Source organism: Pseudorca crassidens, chromosome 10 (assembly GCF_039906515.1).
Source record: "Pseudorca crassidens isolate mPseCra1 chromosome 10, mPseCra1.hap1, whole genome shotgun sequence".
Classification (NCBI taxonomy): Eukaryota; Metazoa; Chordata; class Mammalia; order Artiodactyla; family Delphinidae; genus Pseudorca; species Pseudorca crassidens.
Genome location: NC_090305.1, coordinates 100,432,543 through 100,455,835, shown reverse-complemented (window position 1 = coordinate 100,455,835; position 23,293 = coordinate 100,432,543). Strand labels below are relative to the sequence as shown.

The 23,293-nt window shown below is 44.6% G+C and overlaps 3 protein-coding genes and 1 pseudogene across 7 annotated transcripts in view; 2 read left to right on the top strand and 2 right to left on the bottom strand.

The window, feature by feature from the left end:
- Positions 1-324: 324 nt before the first annotated feature.
- On the bottom strand, positions 325-7,365 carry BRK1 (BRICK1 subunit of SCAR/WAVE actin nucleating complex). Its single transcript, XM_067755435.1, has 3 exons — positions 7,204-7,365; positions 1,247-1,329; positions 325-976 (listed from the first exon to the last, which is right to left on the bottom strand). Exons 1-3 carry the CDS (start codon positions 7,319-7,321, stop codon positions 950-952), a joined length of 228 nt encoding a protein of 75 aa, XP_067611536.1. The 5' UTR covers positions 7,322-7,365; the 3' UTR covers positions 325-949.
- A 3,146-nt stretch (positions 7,366-10,511) lies between these two features.
- LOC137232733 (non-histone chromosomal protein HMG-14 pseudogene) lies at positions 10,512-12,903 on the top strand (annotated as a pseudogene).
- A 304-nt stretch (positions 12,904-13,207) lies between these two features.
- FANCD2OS (FANCD2 opposite strand) lies at positions 13,208-13,933 on the top strand. The gene is given in 2 exon segments (XM_067755432.1): positions 13,208-13,824; positions 13,826-13,933. Coding segments are annotated over 2 exon segments (627 nt in total). The 5' UTR covers positions 13,208-13,305.
- A 1,040-nt stretch (positions 13,934-14,973) lies between these two features.
- The window catches only part of FANCD2 (FA complementation group D2), a 56,841-nt gene continuing 48,521 nt past the window's right edge, over positions 14,974-23,293 (bottom strand). For all 5 annotated transcript variants that reach the window (XM_067755428.1, XM_067755427.1, XM_067755429.1 and 2 more), the window contains 8 exons: positions 23,089-23,182; positions 22,316-22,387; positions 21,566-21,604; positions 20,523-20,597; positions 19,470-19,544; positions 18,354-18,500; positions 16,868-16,963; positions 14,974-15,405 (listed from right to left, as the gene is read on the bottom strand). In XM_067755428.1, the coding sequence (XP_067611529.1) occupies positions 15,340-15,405; positions 16,868-16,963; positions 18,354-18,500; positions 19,470-19,544; positions 20,523-20,597; positions 21,566-21,604; positions 22,316-22,387; positions 23,089-23,182 (664 nt within the window). In that variant the 3' untranslated portion in view covers positions 14,974-15,339. The remainder of the gene's footprint in view (positions 15,406-16,867; positions 16,964-18,353; positions 18,501-19,469; positions 19,545-20,522; positions 20,598-21,565; positions 21,605-22,315; positions 22,388-23,088; positions 23,183-23,293) is intronic.

Genomic DNA, 23,293 nt, shown 5'->3' with positions numbered 1-23,293 from the left:
GGATTGCAGTTAAATTGTGTAGATGCTGGTATTTCAACAGACGGCAAGCATCACGCCTGATTCAACACTGCATATTTTATTGGAGCATAAAGTGCCTACATACTAAGTACTCGGTAAATGTCCACTGAACGACCAAACGATTCTCAGGATGGACTAGCGCAAAGTCCAAATATGGGGGATCCAGCTGGCAAGCCACCTAGGGTTTGATCAAACAGCTACATCTGCAAGTTTGCTGTTAGAGTAAGAATCCCACACATCAGATTTCTGTGGAATATGTGAGCCCCATCTCTAGCTCCTCTCCCCACCACAATCACAGCAGTCAGATAAAGTTGAGGAGTTTATTAGGGAAATATGAGAGATAAAGACACCCCAAGTGAGAGAAAGAAAACTCTGAAAATGTCCCTTTTCAAGCCAAGTGGGGGCCTGGGCTTGACCTCCCCAAAAGGACAAGAAACTGGTGGGTTAGCAACAACATTCTCTGGCAGCCACCTCGCCAGGGCACCACAGCCAGGACTGCTTCTGACCCCCGGCCAAAGGTGGGGAGGAGGCAAAGACCGTTTATAGAATCAATGCAGAGGCAATGAGAACTGCAAGGAAAGGCTGAGAGAGATAGAGAGAGAGAGAGAGGTGGGGAGGACCTTGACAGAGTCCCCACCTTCTGGCTCTTAGCGCCTCAAATATGTTGACAAGTAGTTCTACAAAGTGTCATTGAAGAAGTAAAATGACTAATGTTGTTTCTGAGAGTTCCCCTGGCTCCTCCCCACATGCCACATCACACTGCTGGGTGTACATGGCAGAGCCCAAAGGCCACATTTTTGAAAAAAAGGAAAACAAGAATAAGCCCTGTTGCTCTTTAAGGAGAGAGGAAGGAGCTGAAGGCTGCTGGGGCCTTTCCCACGAGGGTCTGCGTTCTGTAAAAGCAACTTCCCAGCAGCAGCATGGCACAGTTCTAGGTGAGGGTCTCACCTTTTGTCACCTGTCAAAGGAAAATTGACAATCAGATAAATTCAAAAGCATTAGAGGGGTCTAAAAAAAAAACTCTTATTTTCTATCCTAGGTAGTTGGGAGTGGTAGAAAAGATGACAGCTTCAGAGTCCCAGAAAGCTGGTTTAAATTCAGGCAAGGTAGTTAACTTCTCTAAGCCTGTTTCTGCTTCCAGGTTTTTTCAGCAACAAGTGGAAATGTGCATTCTCTCTTGTACAGCCATGCCTGCCTCATGAGGAAGGCCCTTGCCCATCATACTCACCCTTGCTTCAATGTACTCTATTCTCCGCTCAAGAGCTGTCAATTTCTCGTTTAGTGTTGCGAGTCTTGAACGACAAGACATATCTGGTAAAAGAAGACTGACGTTCAGGATTAATGCCATTCCAGACACAAACACACACACAGCCCCTAAGATGAAGAGGAGGAATGATATATCATGCAGAGCACAGATACGAAGAACGAGTGGGCAAAACAAGGCAGTGGGAGGATAAGGTGAGAAGTATCTTAGGAGCACAGCTGCTTGGAGAGGATCTGCCTAACTTCCTACCAAACGTGGCAGGCAGAGAATAATGCCGCCCCGCACCACCACCCCCCGCAAGATGTCTACGCTCTAATCCCCAGAACCTGTGAATATGTACCCTACAGGCAAAGGGACTTTGCACATGTGATTAAAGTTAAGGACCTTGAGATCTTGGATTATCCAGATGGGCCCCATCTAATCACAAATCCATAAATGGAAGAGAAAGGCAGAAGAAAAGTGGAAGAAGAGATTCAAAGTGTGAGAGGGACTCAACCTGCCACTGTTGGCTTTGCAGATGGAGGGAGGTAGCCATAAACCAAGGGATGCAAGTGACCTTTAGAAGCTGGGCGTGGTCCTTAGCTGCCAGCCAGCAAGGAAACAGGGACCTTAGTCTGACAGCTGCAAGAAACAGAATTCTGCCAACAACCTACGGGCAGGAAGCAGCTCCTCTTCTAGAGCCTCCAGCCCTGCTGACACTGTGATTTCAGCCCAGTGAACCAGTGTTGGACTTCTGACCTACACAACTGTATAATAGTAAATGCATGTGGTTTAAGCCGCTATATTTGTAGTAATCTGTTATGGCAGCAATAGAAAAGAGAAAACTAATACAGCAAGGCTGTACAGATGGCCATTTGCTAATAGGCAAACCAAGAGTTTCAAGAGAGGGGAAATGACAAGAGGATGAAAATAATCTCAATAGGGAAGAAAAGCAGAGGCCAAGGAAGCAGCAGACCCTGAGGAGGAGGGAAGGTGTGGTGTTTCTGAGCTCATGGAAGCCAGCTCACTGCTGCTGCTCTAAGGGTGCTTGATGTCCCATCAGCACCTGCACAGGCCTTTCAGAACAAGAGAAAACTTGGAGAACATCAACTACCCTGTGGATCTCACCTTTCATCTGCAAAAAATTCCTTTTCTTCCCCTATCCTTTCCAATCTCTTTAACACCTCACCCAAAAGGAAACCTAGACTTGCCCTAAAATACCTTTCCCCCTGCAAACTTCTCTGACACCAATCACTTGGCGACTCTTCCTCCAACTGTTCTCAACATCCGGGAGAAAAAGGTTTCCAGGCATGCTAATTACTCCCATACGCCTCCCCAAACTGTTCTTCAGTCATCTCTCAATAATCCTCACTTCTGAAGTTTAAAATATCTGCTCTCCGAGACACTCTCCCACCCAGTGATCTCATACTTAGCTCACACCCCTCCTTTTCATCTCTTCCCCGGATGCTATGCAAAAGCACTTCAGCACCCAATTTAACAAATCTTGCGCACCCTGATCTTGCCTTGACTTTCATTTCATCAAGTCCAAATCTTACTCATCTTGCCCTTTTAAACATTCTCCTTCAAGTCAGTTCAAAGTGGACCTCTCAGAGGTCTTTGCTGAGTGGATATACTTCTCCCTCTTCTGTAAGGATTTGCCTATTCTGGACATTGTTCACTCTTCTTTTTCATCTTGTTTTTTTGTGTTTTTTTTTAAATCTGCTAGGGCTGCTTCTTCTAATTCCCAGGCCCAGCTTGAGCAGAAGCACCTCAGCACCCTCCTTTTCCCGGATACACCGCCACTGCTAGGACTGCCCAACAGGACCTAATCTCTTTTCAGCCTGGTTTTTAGAAGCTCAGAGGCACATCGCGTATGCTTTTCAGTAAGAGCGTGAATGTTATCACCGACAACCTGTCTTTTCCCATAAAAACGTCTGCCAAAATGAAGGCGCAGGTTGGTGAGAGGGAGGGTTCCTTCCTGGATGGCTGTTCTGTTCTAGCTCTGTCAATCTGGTGATGAATCAGAATCCAAAAACAGCACTATGTTACTGGCCTGCATGGATAAGCACTGTTGAAAATGTAAAATGTTGAACTCTAGAAACTTCAGTCATATTTCAGATCCCATTAAATACATACCGATTCAAACAAAATGCTGGGAAACCATGCGGCAGCCGGACAAATTTGAAACCACAATGCATTTGTATGTACATTATCACCAGACTGTAATGGAAAAAGCAAGTTGTCCTCATCAGGGGGCTTGATGGTGTGCATACGTTACCACCGCTAACAAATGCCAGTTACCAGACAACTTCTCTGAACTCTTACTGCACGTAACCTTAACCTACAAAAATCAGCACTGTCTTTCTCTTAAGGTCTTATTTCTCCAACAAAATTATAAACTTCCTAAGAGTGGCTATGTCCATTTATTCTTATTTATCCCTTTCTCACAGTATCTGACGCACAGCTGGAGTTACAAGAGGCTGTATTTGTTTGCCAAGTATAAGAATTGAGATTTAAAAACAGCCTCATTCTCAGGCTTCCCTGGTGGCGCAGTGGTTGAGAGTCCTCCTGCCGATGCAGGGGACACGGGTTCGTGCCCCAGTCCGGGAAGATCCCATATGCCGCGGAGCGGCTGGGCCTGTGAGCCATGGCCGCTGAGCCTGCGCGTCCGGAGGCTGTGCTCCACAACAGGAGAGGCCACAACAGTGAGAGGCCCACGTACTGCAAAAAACAAACAAACAAACAAACAAAAACCAGCCTCATTCTCTATTTTTTTTTGTTACATTTCTCTGAACATATTAGCTTTAGAGTCAGAAAAAAAGGTGTAAAAATAAAAAGCTATCATCTGTAACAATCTATTTTTAGAAACATCATCAATTCAAAGTACAGAATAGGCCCAGTGTTAGGATGTTAGTGCTCCATCACGATCTGTGTGTCCTCAGGTTCAGGTGGTCCTCCAATGCTTAAAGGGTAAACCACAAAGAGATCAAAATTCTACTCACACTAGCTGGAATCACAGGGTAAAAGCTGTTCAGAATCATTAGGTATCCCGGAAAAACAGTTCCCTCCCCAAAGCACATGCCCTACACAAGCTCTCTGTGGTCAGGGTGAGAATTATAGGTCTGCTGCCATTTTCAAAAAGCTATAGATGCCCCCTCAAAGTAAACGCCTGCTAAATCTCTGCACCACCAAATCACATTATAAACACAATACAAAGCCCCCCCAGATACATGTCAGAATTGAGGAGTCATGCTAAGGGCTTAGACAGGGAAAATACATCCCACACTCACTCATCCTGAGTCATCCAATGCCAAGACAACACACTGAAGTCTATCCTTACGATTTACCCAGTTTCTCAGCCTGGTGGTCTTTGTCTAAACTCTTGTATCATGATATCGTCAATCTTCAGGAACTTGCCTCAGGTATACCTAACTGCTAAGACAAATTGCTTTAACTTTTAATCGTGCTTCCTAATTGTTCTTACTTGTAATTAATTGTTCTTTTCTTTAAAAGGACTAAATACACTTTCTAAAATCTTCAAAAACCACCTAGTAATTACTGCAAACATTAGGCCATTATCCTCACCTTAAAGGAGAATAATGGCCTAAGCCAAGGGAAGCCATTTCTCCCAGCTCCCATTCCTGAAGAACGGAATCCTATGCATCTACTTCCTTGGTCTAGGACTTGCTGGAAATTTTGAAGAAAAAAAAAAAAGTCTTTATTCTCTATCTGATCATAAAATGGGACTCATACGCAGTTGCTAAAATCTCACAACAGGTATTTCCTTGCTTATAAAGCAAGAAAAGAGACACTCCTCCTCCGCAATCCTAAGCTCAAACTCTTCAATTTTCGGTTCGTTCCAAGACTCACCCACTAAAACTTCAGTAATATGTCAAGAAGTTTTATGCCAGAGATAAATGTATGTTTATTATATGCTTATTAATATGATTCCGTGCTCAGAAACGAGGTTATTACATTACCTAGATCCAAACTGGGGGAAGTGAGATGCTAGATCACTTTTCAATTTTGAACAACAGCACCAGTTTAACTTGTTATTTTAGATGCTTTATTTACTGAACTGACATTCTTAATACTCTGTTTGGATATTCTGTGTCTACATATCAGATACTGACTCCTACCAGATAAATGAAGCCTTTTGCTTTGGGGTTTTTTGGGGTTTTTTTTTTTGCGGTACGCGGGCCTCTCACTGTTGTGGCCTCTCCCGTCGCGGAGCAGAGGCTCCGGACGCGCAGGCTCAGCGGCCATGGCTCACGGACCCAGCCGCTCCGCGGCATGTGGGGTCTTCCCGGACCGGGGCACGAACCCGTGTCCCCTGCATCGGCAGGTGGACTCTCAACCACTGCGCCACCAGGGAAGCCCTGCTTCTGGTTTTAAAAGTAAAAACTCTCCACGTCAGTTATCTGTCCAACTACTTTCCACTGCCTCTCCAGGCTAAGCCAAAGTGTCAAAGCTGTGACCCTGTCATCACTCCATCCCTCCCGGGGCACGGAACATTTTGTTTTCTCTTACCTGGCTCTGCCTCTGAGGGAACGTTATGAGTAAAGAATACCCTAAAGCACCCCCAATAATAGTTTAGCTAAGGAAGGAGAGACAATTAGGAAAACTAACATCAAAATAGTTTGCACAGAACTTAAAAAATAATTTCAGGATACATGAGTTCTATGACTTCTTGACTACCATTCCCTACTACAACCTCTATACTAAGTTATGTGTGTGAATTTGTATCACTGACATATAATTTATACTATTCTCATCTCTCATTAATACTACCTTCACCCTCATTCCCTGTGTGAGGAAATCCATCACACCAAGTCACATTGTATGTGAATATATTAAGACAAAAGCAATGTTCTGCTTTGCTCTGAAGTTGTCCTTATTTCATCTTCAAGGCTTCTGTGTCCCCCACAGAACCTGAGAGAGAGCCTTGTACTCAGATCTAGTTTCTCTTGCTGATACTTTCTGACAAGACTCTTGCCCTGTCACCTTTATACTCCTCAGGACTTGTCAGTTCTCTAGCTAGAAAATAATTCCTTTTGAAATCTTTTTTAATACATCGGTGTCCCCTCCTTAATCTTAATCGCTTAATGTTGCTGAAAGAGTGGACCAGAAGCACAGCAGTTGGAAAAAGATCACTAGACGTCATCCCCACACCTTGTGATGCCATAGAAAGTCTACCCAGCGTTCAGTTCTCTCAAAGAAACACTTGGAGAACATGAGGTAGGGGGTCTCTGCTAGGCGCCTGCCGTCCAGAAGGATGTGGAACAATGCGAAGAGAATTTAAAACTGTCACGAGCAGGCCTAGGAAAGATTTTGCTAGAAGCAGACAGAACACCCACTGTCGGCTAGAGACTAGCAATGCAGAGATGTCCATGGCCTGACGCGATGTGGACCTTACTCTGCCCTCACCTGCTGCCACTCAGCACAGCGCGCGCGGAGACAGAAAGGAACCCACAGGAGGGGCCGGAGGAGCGACTAAGAGGCTCGGAGCTCAAGGGCTTCGACTCGATCCGGAAGGAGATGGGCAACCGTCTAGAGTCTTTACAAGGCAGTAACACAGCCATGCTGCGTCCCGAGAGCCAAGCGGAGACTGGAAGCGAAGCACAGAAGAAGGGAGGCGACTGAAGAGAAGAAAAGAAGCAGACGATGGATGGGGCTGCCTGACGTATCCGGGAAAAGGAAAGACTTGTTAATGGATCCGGGGTGAAGGTAAGGAAGCCGATGAGCTCAGCGTGAGGCAGGAACACCCCACAGGGACTGCCCAGTGGAGGCCGGGAGTCAGGGCGAGAGGGGGAAGGTGCGGCCTGAAGGAGGAAGCGAAAACCAGCAGGAGCCCAAGGCTCCCCGAGTCCCCTTCAAAGCTTCTCAGCGCCCTCCCTCAGCAGGCCTCCCTCCTCCCAGCCTCCCCCGGCTCGCCCGCTGACCGAACGAGTTGAGAAAGTCTGCGATTTTCTTGATGCTGCTGGTGATGACCTCAATGTACTCCCGGTTCGCCCAGTCCTGGTGAATCTCCCGCTGCACGGGATCCTCTTGCCCCGCCATGGCTGCAGCCTAAGGAAGCGCGATTGCGCAGGCGCCTCGACCCTCCAGGCCGCCAGTGCGCCTGCGCCGCCAGTCCACACCGTTCCTGGGGCACCCACGAATCCATGGGCCTTGTGGTGCGCCTGCGCATTGTCACATCTTCACTGGCCTCTTCGCGCTGCTCCCACGCCCCTGAAGACCGTCGCCTCCAGGCCGTGGAGAAGAATGGAGTGCGCACGCGCCAAAGTCACCCCCACCCCCACCCCACCCCCCGCTACCACCACCTCTGTCTCTGGAGGTTACGGTCCTTGGCGGGGGAGCGTGGGCCCGCATCATCCCTTCCCTCGGGTGCTCCAGACTAAGCTTGCGGCCTGTGTCCACAATAAGCTGGGCATAGCCAATTAAACCACATTAAATACAAATCATTTTTAAAATGCCTTTTAACAACACAACATGATGTCCCACCTTACAATTATAAAATGAACAAACATTTTTTTTTTTAACGATAATACTCAGTGTTGAAGAGGCTGAGGGGAAATTGGTAAACTCGTAAATAGCTGGTCACACTGTAAACTGGCACAAACCCTTCGGAAGGAAATTTGTAAATTGTTAGCAAGAGCTGTAAAAATTTTCAAACTTTTTAACCTAGGTATTAACAAAAGTATTGAAAAAGAAAAAACACTTTATGCACAAAGGTGTTCTTTGAGGCATTATGTGTTTTTTAAAAATAAATCTCAACAGTTGGGGAATGGCTAAACATTGGTATGGCCACTTAGAGCAATATTATGCAGTCATATAAATGCTAATTATGAAAAACTGTGGCAACATAATGGAGATGATAAATGAAAGGGAAAACAAAATGCATGTGTTGTTGTTTTTTAAATTGCAACTATGCAAAAATTATATCTGCTTGAGGACAAGAAGGATATACCAAAAAAATGTCAATACCTAGTTTGTTAAGGTAGTGGAATTACGTGCAATTTTATTTGTTTCAGGGAATATTTACAATCTGGTTTATATGGTAAATGCCTTTTAGTTTTTAAAAAGTGATGAACAGTCAGATTTCTTCTAGCAGTAGCTGGGAAGAAAACATTACTAACAGTCCTGTACTCTGGTAGAAGATCTTATAAGCTATAATGCTGCTTTTTTTAAATATAAATTTATTTATTTAATTTATTTATTTTTGGCTGTGTTGGGTCTTCGTTGCTTCACGCAGGCTTTCTCTAGTTGTGGCGAGCGGGGGCTACTCTTCGTTGCGGTGCGTGGGCTTCTCATTGCGGTGGCTTCTTTCATTGCAGAGCATGGGCTCTAGGCATGCAGGCTTCAGTAGTTGCAGCACGCGGGCTCAGTAGTTGTGGCTCACAGGCTTTAGAGTACAGGCTCAGTAGTTGTGGCGCACGGGCTTAGTTGCTCCGCTGCATGTGGGATCTTCCCGGACCAGGGCTTGAACCCATAGTCCCCTACCTTGGCAGGCAGATTCTCAATCACTGCTCCACCAGGGAAGCCCCTATAATGATGCTTTAATAGCTGTTACCTCACTGGATCCTCACAAACCCTGTGGAAGGAAGTGAGGAAGAGGTTTCCAATTTTACAGATGAGAAAACTGAAGTCCAGGAAGTCCATCTGAGCTCTCCCACATTTTCATGTAAATGGTTTCTAAAATAATAATAAATATCGATCCTAAATATCAAACGCAGGCATCCAGAAGGCTCTCTGCCATTCAGTCCTCCAGTTATGGGTTTGCCAATGTGGTACTTCTTCATTGTAGGAATTGTTCCCAACGCGTGATGCAGGGCTTCACAGGCAAGCTTCAGGAATGCTCTTGGTGCAGCAAGGAGTGCTTCCGGGTGATAGACTGCCTCAGCATAAGGGAGACAGATCCCTATCCTTGAGTCTGTCACACACTTCACAGAACTTGGGGATCTTGTCACTGACTCCAGGTATAACAATCAGCGCGAAATCAAATTCGTGAAGAAATGTTTTGATTGTATTGTGTGGTCATTTGAGTTGCCTTTGCAATCATGTGTACTTGGACCATTATTTGCATGGCTATAGGTATAGTGTGTGCAGTGTGGCAATGTTGCTGGCTACTGTAAAAACATTATATGGGCTCTCAGCAGAGCAAATGCGGCTGTTGTCACGAGAATCCCTGGATGGTGCAACCAGAATGTTGTGTTGCATGATACAGACCAAACTGATGTTGTAGATCATCAATAATATGAAGTATGGGAGATTCTGGCTTTCTATACATGTATGGTAGCCGTGGAGGTGGAGTATCAGACTTGGAGGTGATGGCAAATGGTACCTCCAGGAATACATCCCTTAATGCTGGGCAGATTAGACAGAGGACTGTGGTGCATATTGTCATAACAGCATGAAGCCTTCTCTATCCAACAATTCTTAATCATACAATTCTGCTTTGGGGGACTTTCATTTAAAAAACACACGTGGGCTTCGCTGGTGGCGCAGTGGTTGAGAGTCCGCCTGCCGATGCAGGGGACACGGGTTCGTGCCCCGGTCTGGGAAGATCCCACATGCCGCGGAGCAGCTGGGCCCATGAGCCATGGCCGCTGCGCCTGCGCGTCCGGAGCCTGTGCTCCGCAATGGGAGGCCACAACAGTGAGAGGCCCGCGTACCAACCCCCACCCCAAAAAAATAAAAAACACAACTGTGCAATAAAAACTCCTGTTTTGTTTGCTTTTTAAATAACAAGTATCTCTTTTATTCAAGAGGAAAATAAAAATAAACTTACTGGGTGGAAAAAAGTTGCAATTCAAAATCATCTCAGGGGACTTCCCCGGTGGTCCAGTGGGTAGGACTCCATGCTCCCAATGCAGGGGGCCCGGGTTCAATCCCTGGTGAGGGAACTAGATCACACATGCATGGCGCAACTAAGAGTCTGCATGCCGCAATGAAGATCCCAAGTGCCGCAACTAAGACCCGGTGCAGCCAAAATAAATAAATATATATATATATATATATATATATATTTTGTGTTACGCGGGCCTCTCACTGTTGTGGCCTCTCCCGTTGCGGAGCACAGGCTCCGGACACGCAGGCTCAGCGGCCATGGCTCACAGGCCCAGCCGCTCCGTGGCACGTGGGATCTTCCCGGACCGGGGCACAAACCCGTGTCCCCTGCATTGGCAGGCGGACTCTCAACTGCTGCGCCACCAGGGAAGCCCGGTTCTGCCCAATATTTAGGCTGGATATTTGATAAAGCCTTTTCCTTCTGGCCCTATTTCGTCTTAGGAGACAAGTGAGGAAAGGCTCCTGGGATTTTTCTTTTTTTGGTCATATGCTCAGAGGCGTTAACGCCCTCCACCTGCACCTTGCCTTGGTGGTGTACCAGAGCAGCCCTGATCCTGGATGTATGCTCCTAGGGTCATAATATCAAGCACCAGAACCCTTCCACAGGCTGTTTGGAATAGATAACTATCCCCTGGGTGTCAATTTCTCATCCGAAGGCAGCCCAGATATTTGAGCAGTATGCACAAGGGCCTGCATAGATCAGGAGAAACATACCAGTTGGAGGAAATCAACAAATCTCCTTTCTACTAACCACTGTCAGGGGCAGGTCTTCTGGTTTGAAAGGTCACTAACAATTCCCTTTAAAAAACGAAACTTACCGTGTCACAAACTATGGTGGAGGTGTCAAACTTTTAACAGTATTTCCTGGGCAATTACTGGATGGGATGGGATCAGATCTGCTGCTACCTTTGAGGGAGACTAGAGAAGGGGCAGAGAAATACACTTGACTGGAAAGAAAAGGGATATGCTATGCCCCTTAACATAATAGGTAGGTGCTCAAAAAATGTTAGTAGTTGACAATTTTAAAGTAGAAAAATGGCAAGTCCGAATTCTACTTGGATAAATTTTGCGTTAGCAACATCCTCCCAGCCCTTTATCTCCAAAGGGCGGGGCGGGAATCAAGTTCTTAACCAGTGGGTCTTTCATAGATAAGAAAAAAACAAAAACAAAACACACATAGAAGAACCAGAAAAATCTTTTATAAACTTTAAAAGACTGGCCTTCGGAATTCTTTTCCCTCCCAGCCTGGTAGAATTCCTCTGAGGTGGTATATAAGTAGCTCAGGGCCCTGAGAGATCTGCTCCCTTGTGTCAGAAAAGAGGTTTTTAGGGCCAAGAGCAGACTGTCTCCATAATTAAGAATAGTAAAAGCTGAAGTTCCTTAAAGGAACAGCATAAGAAGTTCTCGAACTACAAGGTACATCAGACTCCCCTGGAGGGTTTGTTTAAATGCAGAATGCAGGGTCCTTCCCCCCAGAGTTTCTGATTCTATAGGTCTCAGGTGGGGCCCAAGAATCTGCATTTCTGCCACATTCCCAGATGACTGTCATGGTTCTAGTCCCTGAATCATACTTTGAGACCGCCCCCGCCGCGGGTCCCAGCAGCTCGGGCGGCAGGAGGAGCGGCAGCGGCCAGGCAGCCCAGCTTCGCGAAGGCTCTCGGCACGCCGCGGCCCGCCCGCCCCGCCGCCACGATGCCCAAGAGGAAGGTCAGCTCGGCCGAGGGGGCGGCGAAGGAGGAGCCCAAGAGGAGATCGGTGAGGTTGTCAGCTAATCCGGCTCCTGCAAAAGTGGAAACGAAGCCAAAAAAGGCGGCAGGAAAGGATAAATCTTCCGACAAAAAAAGTGCAAACAAAAGGGAAAAGGGGAGCAAAGGGAAAACAGACTGAAGTGGCCAACCAAGAGACTAAAGAGTTACCTGCAGAAAATGGAGAAACTAAAAATGAGGAGAGCCCAGCTTCTGATGAAGCAGGAGAGAAAGAAGCCAAGTCTGATTAATATCACACACCTGGTCCTATCAGTGGTCCCTGTTTCCCTTCTTGTACAATCCAGAGGAATATTTTTATCAACTATTTTGTAAATGCAAGTTTTTTAGTAGCTCTAGAAACATTTTTTAAAAGGAAGGAATCCCACCTCATCCCATTTTTTAAGTGTAAATGCTTTTTTTTAAGAGGTGAAATCATTTGCTGGTTGTTTATTTTTTGGTACAACCAGAAAATAGTGGGATATTGAATATGGGAGGCTTTGATTGTCTTGGGTGTAGCTTTTATATCCTATAATACAAAGCATACTAAATGGCAGTTTGGAGTCAGCTGTGCATTTAATGTCTTAAACACTTTAAATTACTTCTCTTCCCACGTTGTTTTTGGTAGAATTGTTTCCTAAAGCAAACCACTCACCCCTTGATCTTGGCTCTCCTGGGCAGAATTTTGTGCACTCTGTAACATCTTTGGTTGTGGTAGTCCAGTTCTTCTAGTAACTGTTAATGTGCTGTGAACGACTGACAATTTGAGTATGTAGTGTATGTGATTATTAAATTGTGAATTAGTGGGACTTACGATGTAACAGCATATCAATATTTGAAGATATTGGTACTTGATATCCTGTGAAGGAAAATTTGCCCCCAAATTTTAAGCTGGAAAGTCACTGGAATAACTGTTCAGAAAAGAATCACAACTACATGATTTTTTAGGTTTTTGGTACGTATGTTGAGAATTGTGTACAAGTTGAAATGTCTGTGTACTGATCCTCAAAACAACCAATAAAATCTCAATTATGAAAGAAAAAAAAAGAATCATACTTTGAGAACCAACGGTATAAATACATGGGATTTAGAGTCACAAATATTTGGCAAGACACACCTTTCTGAGCATCCATCCACAAATAATGTCTCATTATGAAATGCCAGCAGCTTCTGCCACCTGAGAGGCATAGATTCTGACTTCAGCAGTTATCAACACAGCACAGATCCTAATGCTGAACAGGGACACTCCATTTTGGACACATCTATTTCCTCATCTGTAAAATGGGTACAAACCTACCTTCAGAGGCTTGTGATAAGGTTTAATAAAGTACACATAGCAGTTGCCAGATTCAATACTTGTCACTATCCTCTACTGCCCTTTATAGAATTACTAATATCCTAACATCTATTGGAATCTTTTCATGAGAACTACAGAGTAAGTTAAAGTCAATAATGAGACAGAGATGTGAATTTAAACAGCCATGCCCTTGCCAAAAGCATGCTAGGAAAATTCCATGTTCTGATTCCTCTCCTCTAGGACTGTCAATGGCAGGATACCAGCTCTGGTCACCATGGACCCCACCGGATGAGGGCTTCCAATGGCTGCAGCATACAACACCTACACCTTCCAAGCACCCCTTTAGGGCTTCCCCCTGTTTCCCCCACACCCCTTCTAATCTTGAGGTGCAGCTGTGCTTTTAAGAGGTCTCTCTAGTTCTAGACAGTCCATTCCTGGAGCCTGGGGTGAGTCCCAAGTTGCCCTGCCACACGTCAGAGCTCTGAACCATGAACAACAAGAAAGGGCTGGTCAGGAAGCTTCAGCCTGTCTGCCTCAATGGAGTGGATTCTGTCTTTGGCAGGGTCATCACGGCTCAGCCGCCAAAGTGGACTGGGACCTTCAGAGTTTCAGACAAGTCAGCCGTTTACAAAATCATCAGCCGGGAGCACCAGGGGCACACTGGACTTAAGGAAGCCTCAGATTCAGATGACAGTGACCATGTGCAAATAGATGCTGTGCTCCATCCTCTTGCTGTATGCGACATACAATAAGTGCACCTTTGCCTTGCAACACTCCAAGTAAAGTGTCCCCATCTGATCCCCATTCCTCACACCACGCCTTTTGCTATGTGCCTGAAGCTTACATAGACCTTTCTGTGTAAAGGAAACTGTGTTTGCCCCAGCCATCTTGCTTTTCAGTCAAACAGTGACAATTCAGGAGCCCCCCTCCTCTCTTCCTGTCCAAAAATAGGCCAGTGACAGAGCAAGGGAGAACATTTCTATTGTAAAGCTGAACAACCATTTAGAGTCAAACTAGCATTGACATGTACATGTAATAAAGAACCATTAAACAAACCATATAAACCAATGAGCCTACCGTGAACTCTTTTCAACACTGAAGACCACAATGAGTTGGGGAAACAAAGAGTGTCAAGGAAGGATATTATGGATTTCTATGTACATGAGGATGAAGGGGTCAAAAATCTATATGTGGGTCAACGATTAATTTAAAAAAACAAAAACAAATAACCTCCCCCACCATAAAACGAACAAAAAAACCTAACCAGCCACACCCTAATACTACCAGAGAGTACAAAAGTGGGTACAAATATAACAAATATTAATATTTACAGCCTGGCAAAAAAGAACTTGGTAGCAGCACTGAAACTGGGCTTTCTGGCAGAAGACATGAGAGTTCTCCATTTTACCTGAAATGTACTCCTAATGTTCTATTTTTAATAAACTATAAGTAATTTTGTAGCATTGTTCTAACTAGATTATAGGTATAACTCAGAATAATGTGGAAATAAAATAAAAATTATATATGCAAAGTTAACATGAATTTGATGCTGCCTTTTTCTCCTTTATCATATCTACATGACCACCAAAAATTTAAAAAGCAGCCAAACATTAGACTTTCTTTGGGCATTAAAAGAAATTCGTCACTCCTCCAAAAAAGATCACAAAATATCTTCTCATCTCAAATAATAGGGTCCTTGTAATAGGGAACATATGATTGTAATTGGTAGAACTGATGTGTTGTACCAGTCTCCATTATTTCTCTGCACAAACACCAATTCAGTTCCATCTATGAAGGAAATTCGAAAATAGGAATGAGGTAGCTGAGGCAGAACTTAAAACAGAATTTATTTGTAAGACTGGTACAAGCCTAAATTCTAGAATAAATCCAGAGTTTCAAAACTAGCTCCTGAAGCTCAGAGTCACAGCACTGCCCTGAATTCAGGAGGCTAGCACAGCACTGCCACGTTTGCCTAAATTGGTAAGTAACACTACATTCGAATTCTGAGCCACGGTCTTTGATGTTAGTAGACAACCTGTGAAATCCACAATTAAGTTGATTCAATAAAGCCCCTTCTTTAAGGACAAAATAGGATGCTTCCTGTTAGAAAGGCAGACAGCAGATTTGAAACCCTGAACACAAAATGGTAAGTAGCTGGCAGAGATGGGGAGGGAGTATCATTCTGTGGTCTAATCAGAGTCATCATCACTCTCTTGCTCCTTTTCTCCATCACTTGCTTCATCTTCTTCACCGTCCTAAGAGGCAAAGGATAATTAAGTATTTTAGGTCATCCGGGCGACGCCATGACTTGCAACACTGCTCCCACAGCATATATGACTGTATTGTATCGTTGTTAAAAACAGTGATAGGTTTTAAACCATTCTTTTGAGAATGAATCAGAGGCTCCCCCATTCTTGTATCATGGCCTCTAAGCCAAGACGATGGAGGGAGCCATTTTGATACTGACTTATGCCATTCTGCAACCCAACCAAATATGCATGATTTGTAAATAAGCCACGGCCCTCCAGCTCCACTGCATGTGTGTGACATAGGAACAAAATGGGCATTCAATATAGAATGAAATGTTTGTTAAATTCAAAATCCAATAGGAATCCAGAGTAAAATTCTCTCTGGTTTGTAAAATCTAATCTGGGAGGCTTGCTTATGACAAAGCACCAAACTAATAGGATACTGTCTGCCTCAAAACTATTTTATGGGGACTTCCCTGGTGGCGCAGTGGTTAAGAATCCACCTGCCAATGCAGGGGAGACGGGTTCGAGCCCTAGTCTGGGAAGATCCCACATGCCGCGGAGCAACTAAGCCCGCGTGCCACAACTACTGAAGCCCGTGCTCTGCAACAAACAGAAGCCACCGCAATGAGAAGCCCGTGCACCACAACGAAGAGTAGGCCCCGCTCGCCGCAACTAGCGAAAGCCCGCATGCAGCAACAAAGACCCAACGCAGCCAAAAATAAATAAATAAATAAATTTATAGGGAAAAAAAGAAAGCCATAAAACTTTTTTATCAGAACAAGGTGGAGATATTCTATACAAATAAAACAGAGGACCATGTAATAAAAGAATTGTTCATACTAAATAGTCCTTACGCATCAGCCTCAAATTGCATTACAAACTGTATCCACAGCAGGGGTTCTTAAATCTCAGCTTCTCTGTATCTATAACCCACCTGCATTGTAACAAACTTTAATAAATATATCCATTTTTCTTTAGCTTTCTTTAAAGTCTCAAAAGCATTGGTAGTAGCCCCAAAGAGCATAAGGACTCCTACTCTTACTTTAGTCCTCAGTGGCAGCAGCTTTTGATTCTGTGCTTTAGCTTTCACATTTCTATTTTAGATATTCAAACAACATGTTTAAATGGTTTAACTCATTCTTCTCAACACTTAGAGAACACTTTGACCTCTTATCTCCCCTCTAAAATGGTTTCAGATATGAATTCAGGAGGCTATAATGGAAGGGAACTTTCAACTCTATAACATATGCTACAAACAACTCCAGATACTCAAGTTGTGATTAAAATATTGAGTGATTATAATATCGTGTGGGTTTTTTTCTGGCCCCCACAGAATTCACATCAGCACAGAAGCTTTTTTGGAGGGAATGGAGATGGGCATAGAAGTATCTGATTATAAAATCAAGCAGGGAAAATTCTGCACTCTCTACCATCAATGCCACTCTGGTGCCTTTTACAGACATACCTCTGTTCCTTTGCTCTTGGAGACCTGGGATGACGTATCATCCTCACGCTCATCTGCTGTGCTCTCCTGGGAATTCTGGGATATAATCTCTTCACCCTGAATGTGAATGGGCCAGGACAAACAGTGGGTTATAAATGATCACATATGGGGTCTCAAGGGGAGAAAGGCTTAGTTTATAGACAAAGCAAAGAAAGATATTCAGTCATTCAAATATGGCCAAACACGGACACCAACCTGTGATCCAGCATCTAGAGAAGTGATAATCAACCCAAGATTTCTAAGATGCTTGTGGCTCTGATACAATATGTAGTTTTAAAGGTTCATCTTTGTATTCTAATATCATACTAGTTTTACAAGACCAGACTGTATTGGTGACTCTTTCAGGTAATGCTGAATATGGTTCTAAAGTTTCCCAAATACCTTAAGGTATGTGAGCATGAACACCAACACACCAATCACAAATGGCCATGTAGAGGCTAAAGGATGGTACACTAAAATGGTTTAAGAACATCAAATCTGGATCAGGACTGTTTGGACTCAAACCCTTGCTCCACTCACTTATGGCTGAATGATAAGTTTACTTAACTTTGCTGAGCTTCAATTTTCTCATGGAAGCAAGAGATTGAAGTGAAGAAAGGAAGCTAATTCTCTGGGGAGCTATTCTTTTCATACATAAGATTTTTTCTTTTCTTTTCTTTTTTTTTTTTGCGGTACGCGGGCCTCTCACTGTTGTGGCCTCTCCCGCTGCGGAGCACAGGCTCTGGACGTGCAGGCTCAGCGGCCATGGCTCCACGGCATGTGGGATCCGCCTGGACCAGGGCACGAACCCGTGTCCCCTGCATCGGCAGGCAGACTCTCAACCACTGTGCCACCAGGGAAGCCCAGATTTTTTTTTTTTTTTTTTTTGTCGTATATAAGATTTTAAGACTCAGATGTTGTAAGCATGAATGAGGAGGGCTTGCACTGTATTTGAAAAATGCTATAACTCCAAAGTAGTAGTATAAGCAAAACAAGATTTCAGCCAGTCAGTCAGACAATTGAAAGAACTAAGAAATGCTCATTTGTTAAAATTAGCCAGAGAATAATTTCAGGAACAAGACAGACTGGTTTTAGGGGAAAAAACCCAAAATAACTAAACAAACAAAGTTTTATATACAAAAATATTCTAAATCTACCCACATTAGGGCTTAAAGGTATCCCTCTAGCTATGGAAGGAGGTTTTCCTGATCTGCTCCTCTATGTCTGAGGCCTTGTTGATATCAATGGTATGTTTTGGTGCCTTCGCTGCCTGGGATGAGGAGTGCAACCTGCAACCAGGGCCCAAAGGCAATGTACCCTAACGTTAAGAGCTAAACAGTCACAGATTTGAGAAAAGCAGTTTTGAGTATTGAGAGAGTGGGGCTTAGGTGACCTTCCTTAGATACTTTCCAATGCTCTCACAAAGAAAGGAAGTAGGAGATTACTACTGGCGGGCTCCCAGGCTTACCTGCAAGTCCCGGTTTTTGAGATTGCCCAGCCAAAAAGCCTCTCGGCAATTGTTGAGGATGAGCATGGCTTTCACTCTGCAAACTAACAGCTCCAGGGTCTTTTTGAGCAAAGGCACATGCTTGGTGAGTTTCGTGTCCTGGTGAATCTGAATGGAAACAAATGCATCCAACTCATCTGGGTTTATCATCATGCTTTCACATTTCCTATACAGAAACTTTTGAATTCCTGACACCTTGAACACTGAACAAGACCATATGCCCTGCCAGTACAGGCCAGAGACATGTTCCATCAAAGAGCAGTAGTCCGGCAGAGTATTCCGAAGAGAATGGCAGCTGTCCTTCAAGCTAAAAGAGCCTAGAAGACATACCACCAACACTTCACGGTTCCTCTTCATAACCTCTTATTGATCAATTATCAATGAATTTACGTAATATATTCTTGAATGTATATTCTACTGATATTAAACAACAGAGAGTATCCCTGTTTAGCTGAGGGAGTCCTTATAAAATTCCACTGTTCAGCACCTTAAAAAGTTAGAACCAGGGGAGGAAATGAACAACAGGAACTGGGCTTGCCAGTGACTGCAGCACTCCATGGTTCTGTGTTCCTTCACACAAAAAATGACTGGCTCAACTCCAGGCTTCAAGTGGAAAAGTCCTTTAATGCTAAAATGTTCTCACAAGAGACAGATGTGTTCCTTGACAAGTAAGTAGTACAGCTGAAAAGCTCTAAAAACAGCTGCTTTTAGAACTACCTCTTGTCTCCAGCAGAGTCATCACTTACATAATATTCCTCCTGCCCAGAGTACTTTGTAGCAGTTACACATTCACCAACATTCTCTCACCAAAGAAGCGCTCCTGGAGGAAACAGGGCTATGGAGTTTGAGTCAAATTTCAGATGCAGAAATTCCCCTCTAGATGATTACCCAATCTCTGCCAGCAACTGAGGATTTGACCACTCTGAATAAACTGCCTTTGGACAGACATAGTCCCAGAAATAAAGGCTCAAGAGGGGTAAAAAAGGAAGAAGGCACTGGAGCCCACGGATCTCCAAAATCACAACCACAGATTAAACCAACAGGTGGGTTGGTGGTGTGACCTGCTTTCCATCTTACCTTGGAATGCCCACACAGGTGATGAAGCAGCCTTGTATTCAACTGGAAGGTTTCCAGTAAACTCAGAACATCTTCCTATAACCAACAACATTTGTAAGTGCCATATGAAACGTTCTCATTTCATTTTATATGCAAGATATTCTTGCAACCAAGGGTTCCAAAGAGGATCAAGCCTGCGGGTTCCAGCTGTATATGGATAATCATCTCTTCTTTTTTTAAAATTGAGGTATAGTTGATTTACAATATGTTTCAGGTGTACAACATAGTGATTCACAATTTTTCAAGATTATGCTAGACAATTATCTTAATTTGGCCCTCAAATAGGAGGAGGAGTGATCACTGGCTATCCTCCCCTTTATCTTTCTGAGTTATGAGGGACCAACCAAATATTGTGAGAGTGTTTTGCAAAGTTCAACTTGCTAAGTATGTGTAAGAAGTAATCATCTCTGTTTCTGTTCTTTTTATTTTTAAATTAAAATTTTTGGCTGCACTGTGGGGCACGCGGGACCTTAGTTCCCCGACCAGGGATGGAACCCGCACCCCCTACAGTGGAAGCGTGAAGTCTTCACCACTGGACTGCCAGGGGAGCCCCTGTTTCTATTCTTATTTCACTACTCTAGTCTTGGATCCCACTTGGGTAAAAAACTCTCAAGACTCCGTTATAACAAGAGTTTAAGACACAAATGAGGTTTTTTTCGTTCGTTTGTTTTGTTTTTAAATTCCCAAGACCAGACTTAGAGAAGCACACAGGAATAAGCAAATGACACACTAATATGTGAGGTCCTGGGACTGCAGTAGCACAATAAAATCAAGCTAAAAAGAACAACCATCCTCAAGTCTGTAGGAGAAGTAGGAAGGCGGACGTACTATGGAACATTCAGTCCTACATGGGCATCTCTGGGGATAGGTGAAGTGACCAGAAGTACCTAAGCAGATCTGTGGCCCAGAACCTGGGCAAAGGGACCACCCCCATGCCAGCCCAGGAATCGCCGTGGACATATCTTCTGAACAACTGTACAGGGCATATTTTTGCTCTCTGTTCTCAGTTCTTACCCGATGTTTTCTAAAACTGAAGTCTAGGAGAGGCATACACTGCTTCAGAAATGCTTCCACAAAGAGACGCCCGTACTGAAGAAGAGAAGAGACACACTGGTGATGACCTCTAGCTGAGGTCTTTTACCTGAAAGTCCCCTGCCTCAGGCAGCATAACATTTCCCAGACCAGGGGGTTTATTTTCTTATTTTTATATATAAAAAATAAATTGGAAAGGGTCCAAAAGGTTAATTTGGAGAATGTAGCTTAATGCAAAAGCTAAATGGGCCTGCTAACTAAGCCCCAGAATTAGGCAGACTTACCTACCCCAGACACAGTCAATGCACAGGGGTGTTGCTCAGCTTGAGAATGAGGGCACAGAGGAACAGAGGGGAACCCCAGCTCCCTGAGGACACCTTACTCTCAAGAGGAAAGAACTGCGTAGAGCTGAGAAAGCACATGACCACTTGCCCAATTTACCAATCAGGTAAATGACTCCCCCTTCTCACCCATCTCCCATAATGGCACCAGGGTGGAGTGAGTAAAGAGGAAGAGAGAAGCCAGGAGATAATGAGAATGGGGCACCATCCACAAGAAGGAACTGTCAAGAGTGGGCCTAGAAGCATTCTCCCTATAGTGTTCTTTAGCTCTTAAGCTATCAAAGATTTGATGGGTTTACCATCAAATCTATGGCTAATCTGGGATATCCCCCGGCAGAGGAGTTCAGCAGATACCAGAACACCAGCTCCCACATTGATAAGGCCATACATGGGCTTTAAAAAGAGCAATCACCCACTCCTCCTTCCTTTCTATTGCCTGGGAAGGAATGGCAGGGAGTGACTACTGCTCCTGAAGCCACTAATCCTATTTCTAAGACTAAGTTTTCAAACTCATAGTAAAATTGGTTTCTCTTGTCATCCAACTAGTATGGGAAAACATATCCATGGTCTTTTCTAGACTACCTGATAGCACAGATTCTGGAGACTGGCTTTTGGTCAAGGTATTAAGCAATTCCACTCAGTTAACTCACAGGAAGGATAAACACTAAAGAGGGCCAGTCTCACCTTCAAACATACATGCAGAACAGGACGGCTGTCAAACACCTGTAGAGATGAAGGACAAGAAACCAAAGCTGAAGCCTGCTCCTCTGAGCACCCCAGCCTCCTCCCCACCATGCAAAGCACAGCTCTGAGTGTTGCAGAGACGTCTAAAATGAAGAAGGCAGGCCAATATGTCAACAAGTCAATTACAAAGCAGAACGAAGGAATCCCTGTAACTGAAGTTCAAGAAAAGGAAGAGGGGAGCTGAGAGGAACAAGGAATTGATTCCAACTGGGAATGTTAAGAAGATGGCATTGCAGAGGCCCCAAACCTTGATCTGAAGCCTGAAGAAAGAGTAGATGAGGCAGAAAGGAGAGAGAGCAACATTCTAAGCTGGAGAAACAGTCTGAGCAAAATCATGGAGTGGGGGAGAGCACAGAGTATGTGTGAGGGATAAAGAAGGCACTCAGGTGGGAAGAGGGACACAGTGGGGAATGTGCTCAGACCCACGGCAGGGTGGTGGTGGCGATGACACGGGGAAGGACCCATTAAATAGTAAGTGCTGTGGCACAGATGGGAAGGAGGAAGGCAGAGAAGGAAAAGACACTGCTCAGGAAGAGGGGAAGGGGTTATCCAGGGTGGGTGGGGCATAGGGAAGAAGATGTGGGAAGCAGATCCCCAAGGGAGGCTGGGGAGAGTCCAGTTTGGAAGCCAGGCCCCTTGGTGGTTCCTGCAATTAGCCAGTGAGATGAGATAAGGAGCTTCCATGCTCACCTTTATCAGGTTGATGAGGATACTGAAGTCTCGAACAGCCATGTTCCAGTAGAGGAGCTTCTCTTCATGAATCTAGAGGCAGCCAAATATACACACACCTCTGAATCACAGCCAAATACTTCTCTTACTGTACTCCTACTAATATATGGTTCTTGAACTACACAGTTATACAGAGATTTAAGCCAATTATCCTCCTACAGAGATGTGGCAACCAGTGCACCCACAAGATGGTTCTGAGGCCTGCATGTATATGGTAACATTAGGGTATCTTATAGAGACTTTCTAATAAGAGGACCTCTCTTCAATAATTTCCAAGTAGGAAAAAGCCTCTGCAACATACCTCTGGGCCATCAGCTCCCTGTGGCTTCTCTGATTCCCTAGGCAAGCCCTATCTCCCAGCAGGCTAGCTCGGTTCTGGTTAGCAGGCTACCAAAGCCCAGGCTACCACAGCATCTCAAACAGGCTTGCTCACCTCATGCCAGATCACAAGTTGCAGCCCGGTATATGAGGCTGCAACCAAAGATATTTTTTTCCAGACTAGGTCTATGGAGTCCCAAGTCCCCTGGGAAGTAGCCAGGGAAAACAGAGCCCAATCCTCACTTCCAACCAGAGGGAAAGGAAATTAAACCAGAAGCTCTTTGAAAAAAAAATCCTGGATCTTAGTAACTCGAAGGAAATAGCTTAGGAGAAAATTCTGGACCCAAGGCGTAGAAGAATCAGCAGCTTCCAAGTAATCCAGAGTCTACTTCTTGGGGTGGGAATATCTGACTTACCTGCTCCGAGTCTGCTGCTGTTCCAGCCTGAAGACCTTTCACTGTCTTCTCTAGTTCAGCCATCATCACATGGAAGAAAATGACAAACGTGTGCCTAGAAGAGAAAAGGATGATGCCCACACAATGATGCACTGCTCAGAAACAAAGTCCTGGGAAGAAGCCAGGGAACCAAAAGTTATTTCCCTCCCCACCTCTCTGAATGTCC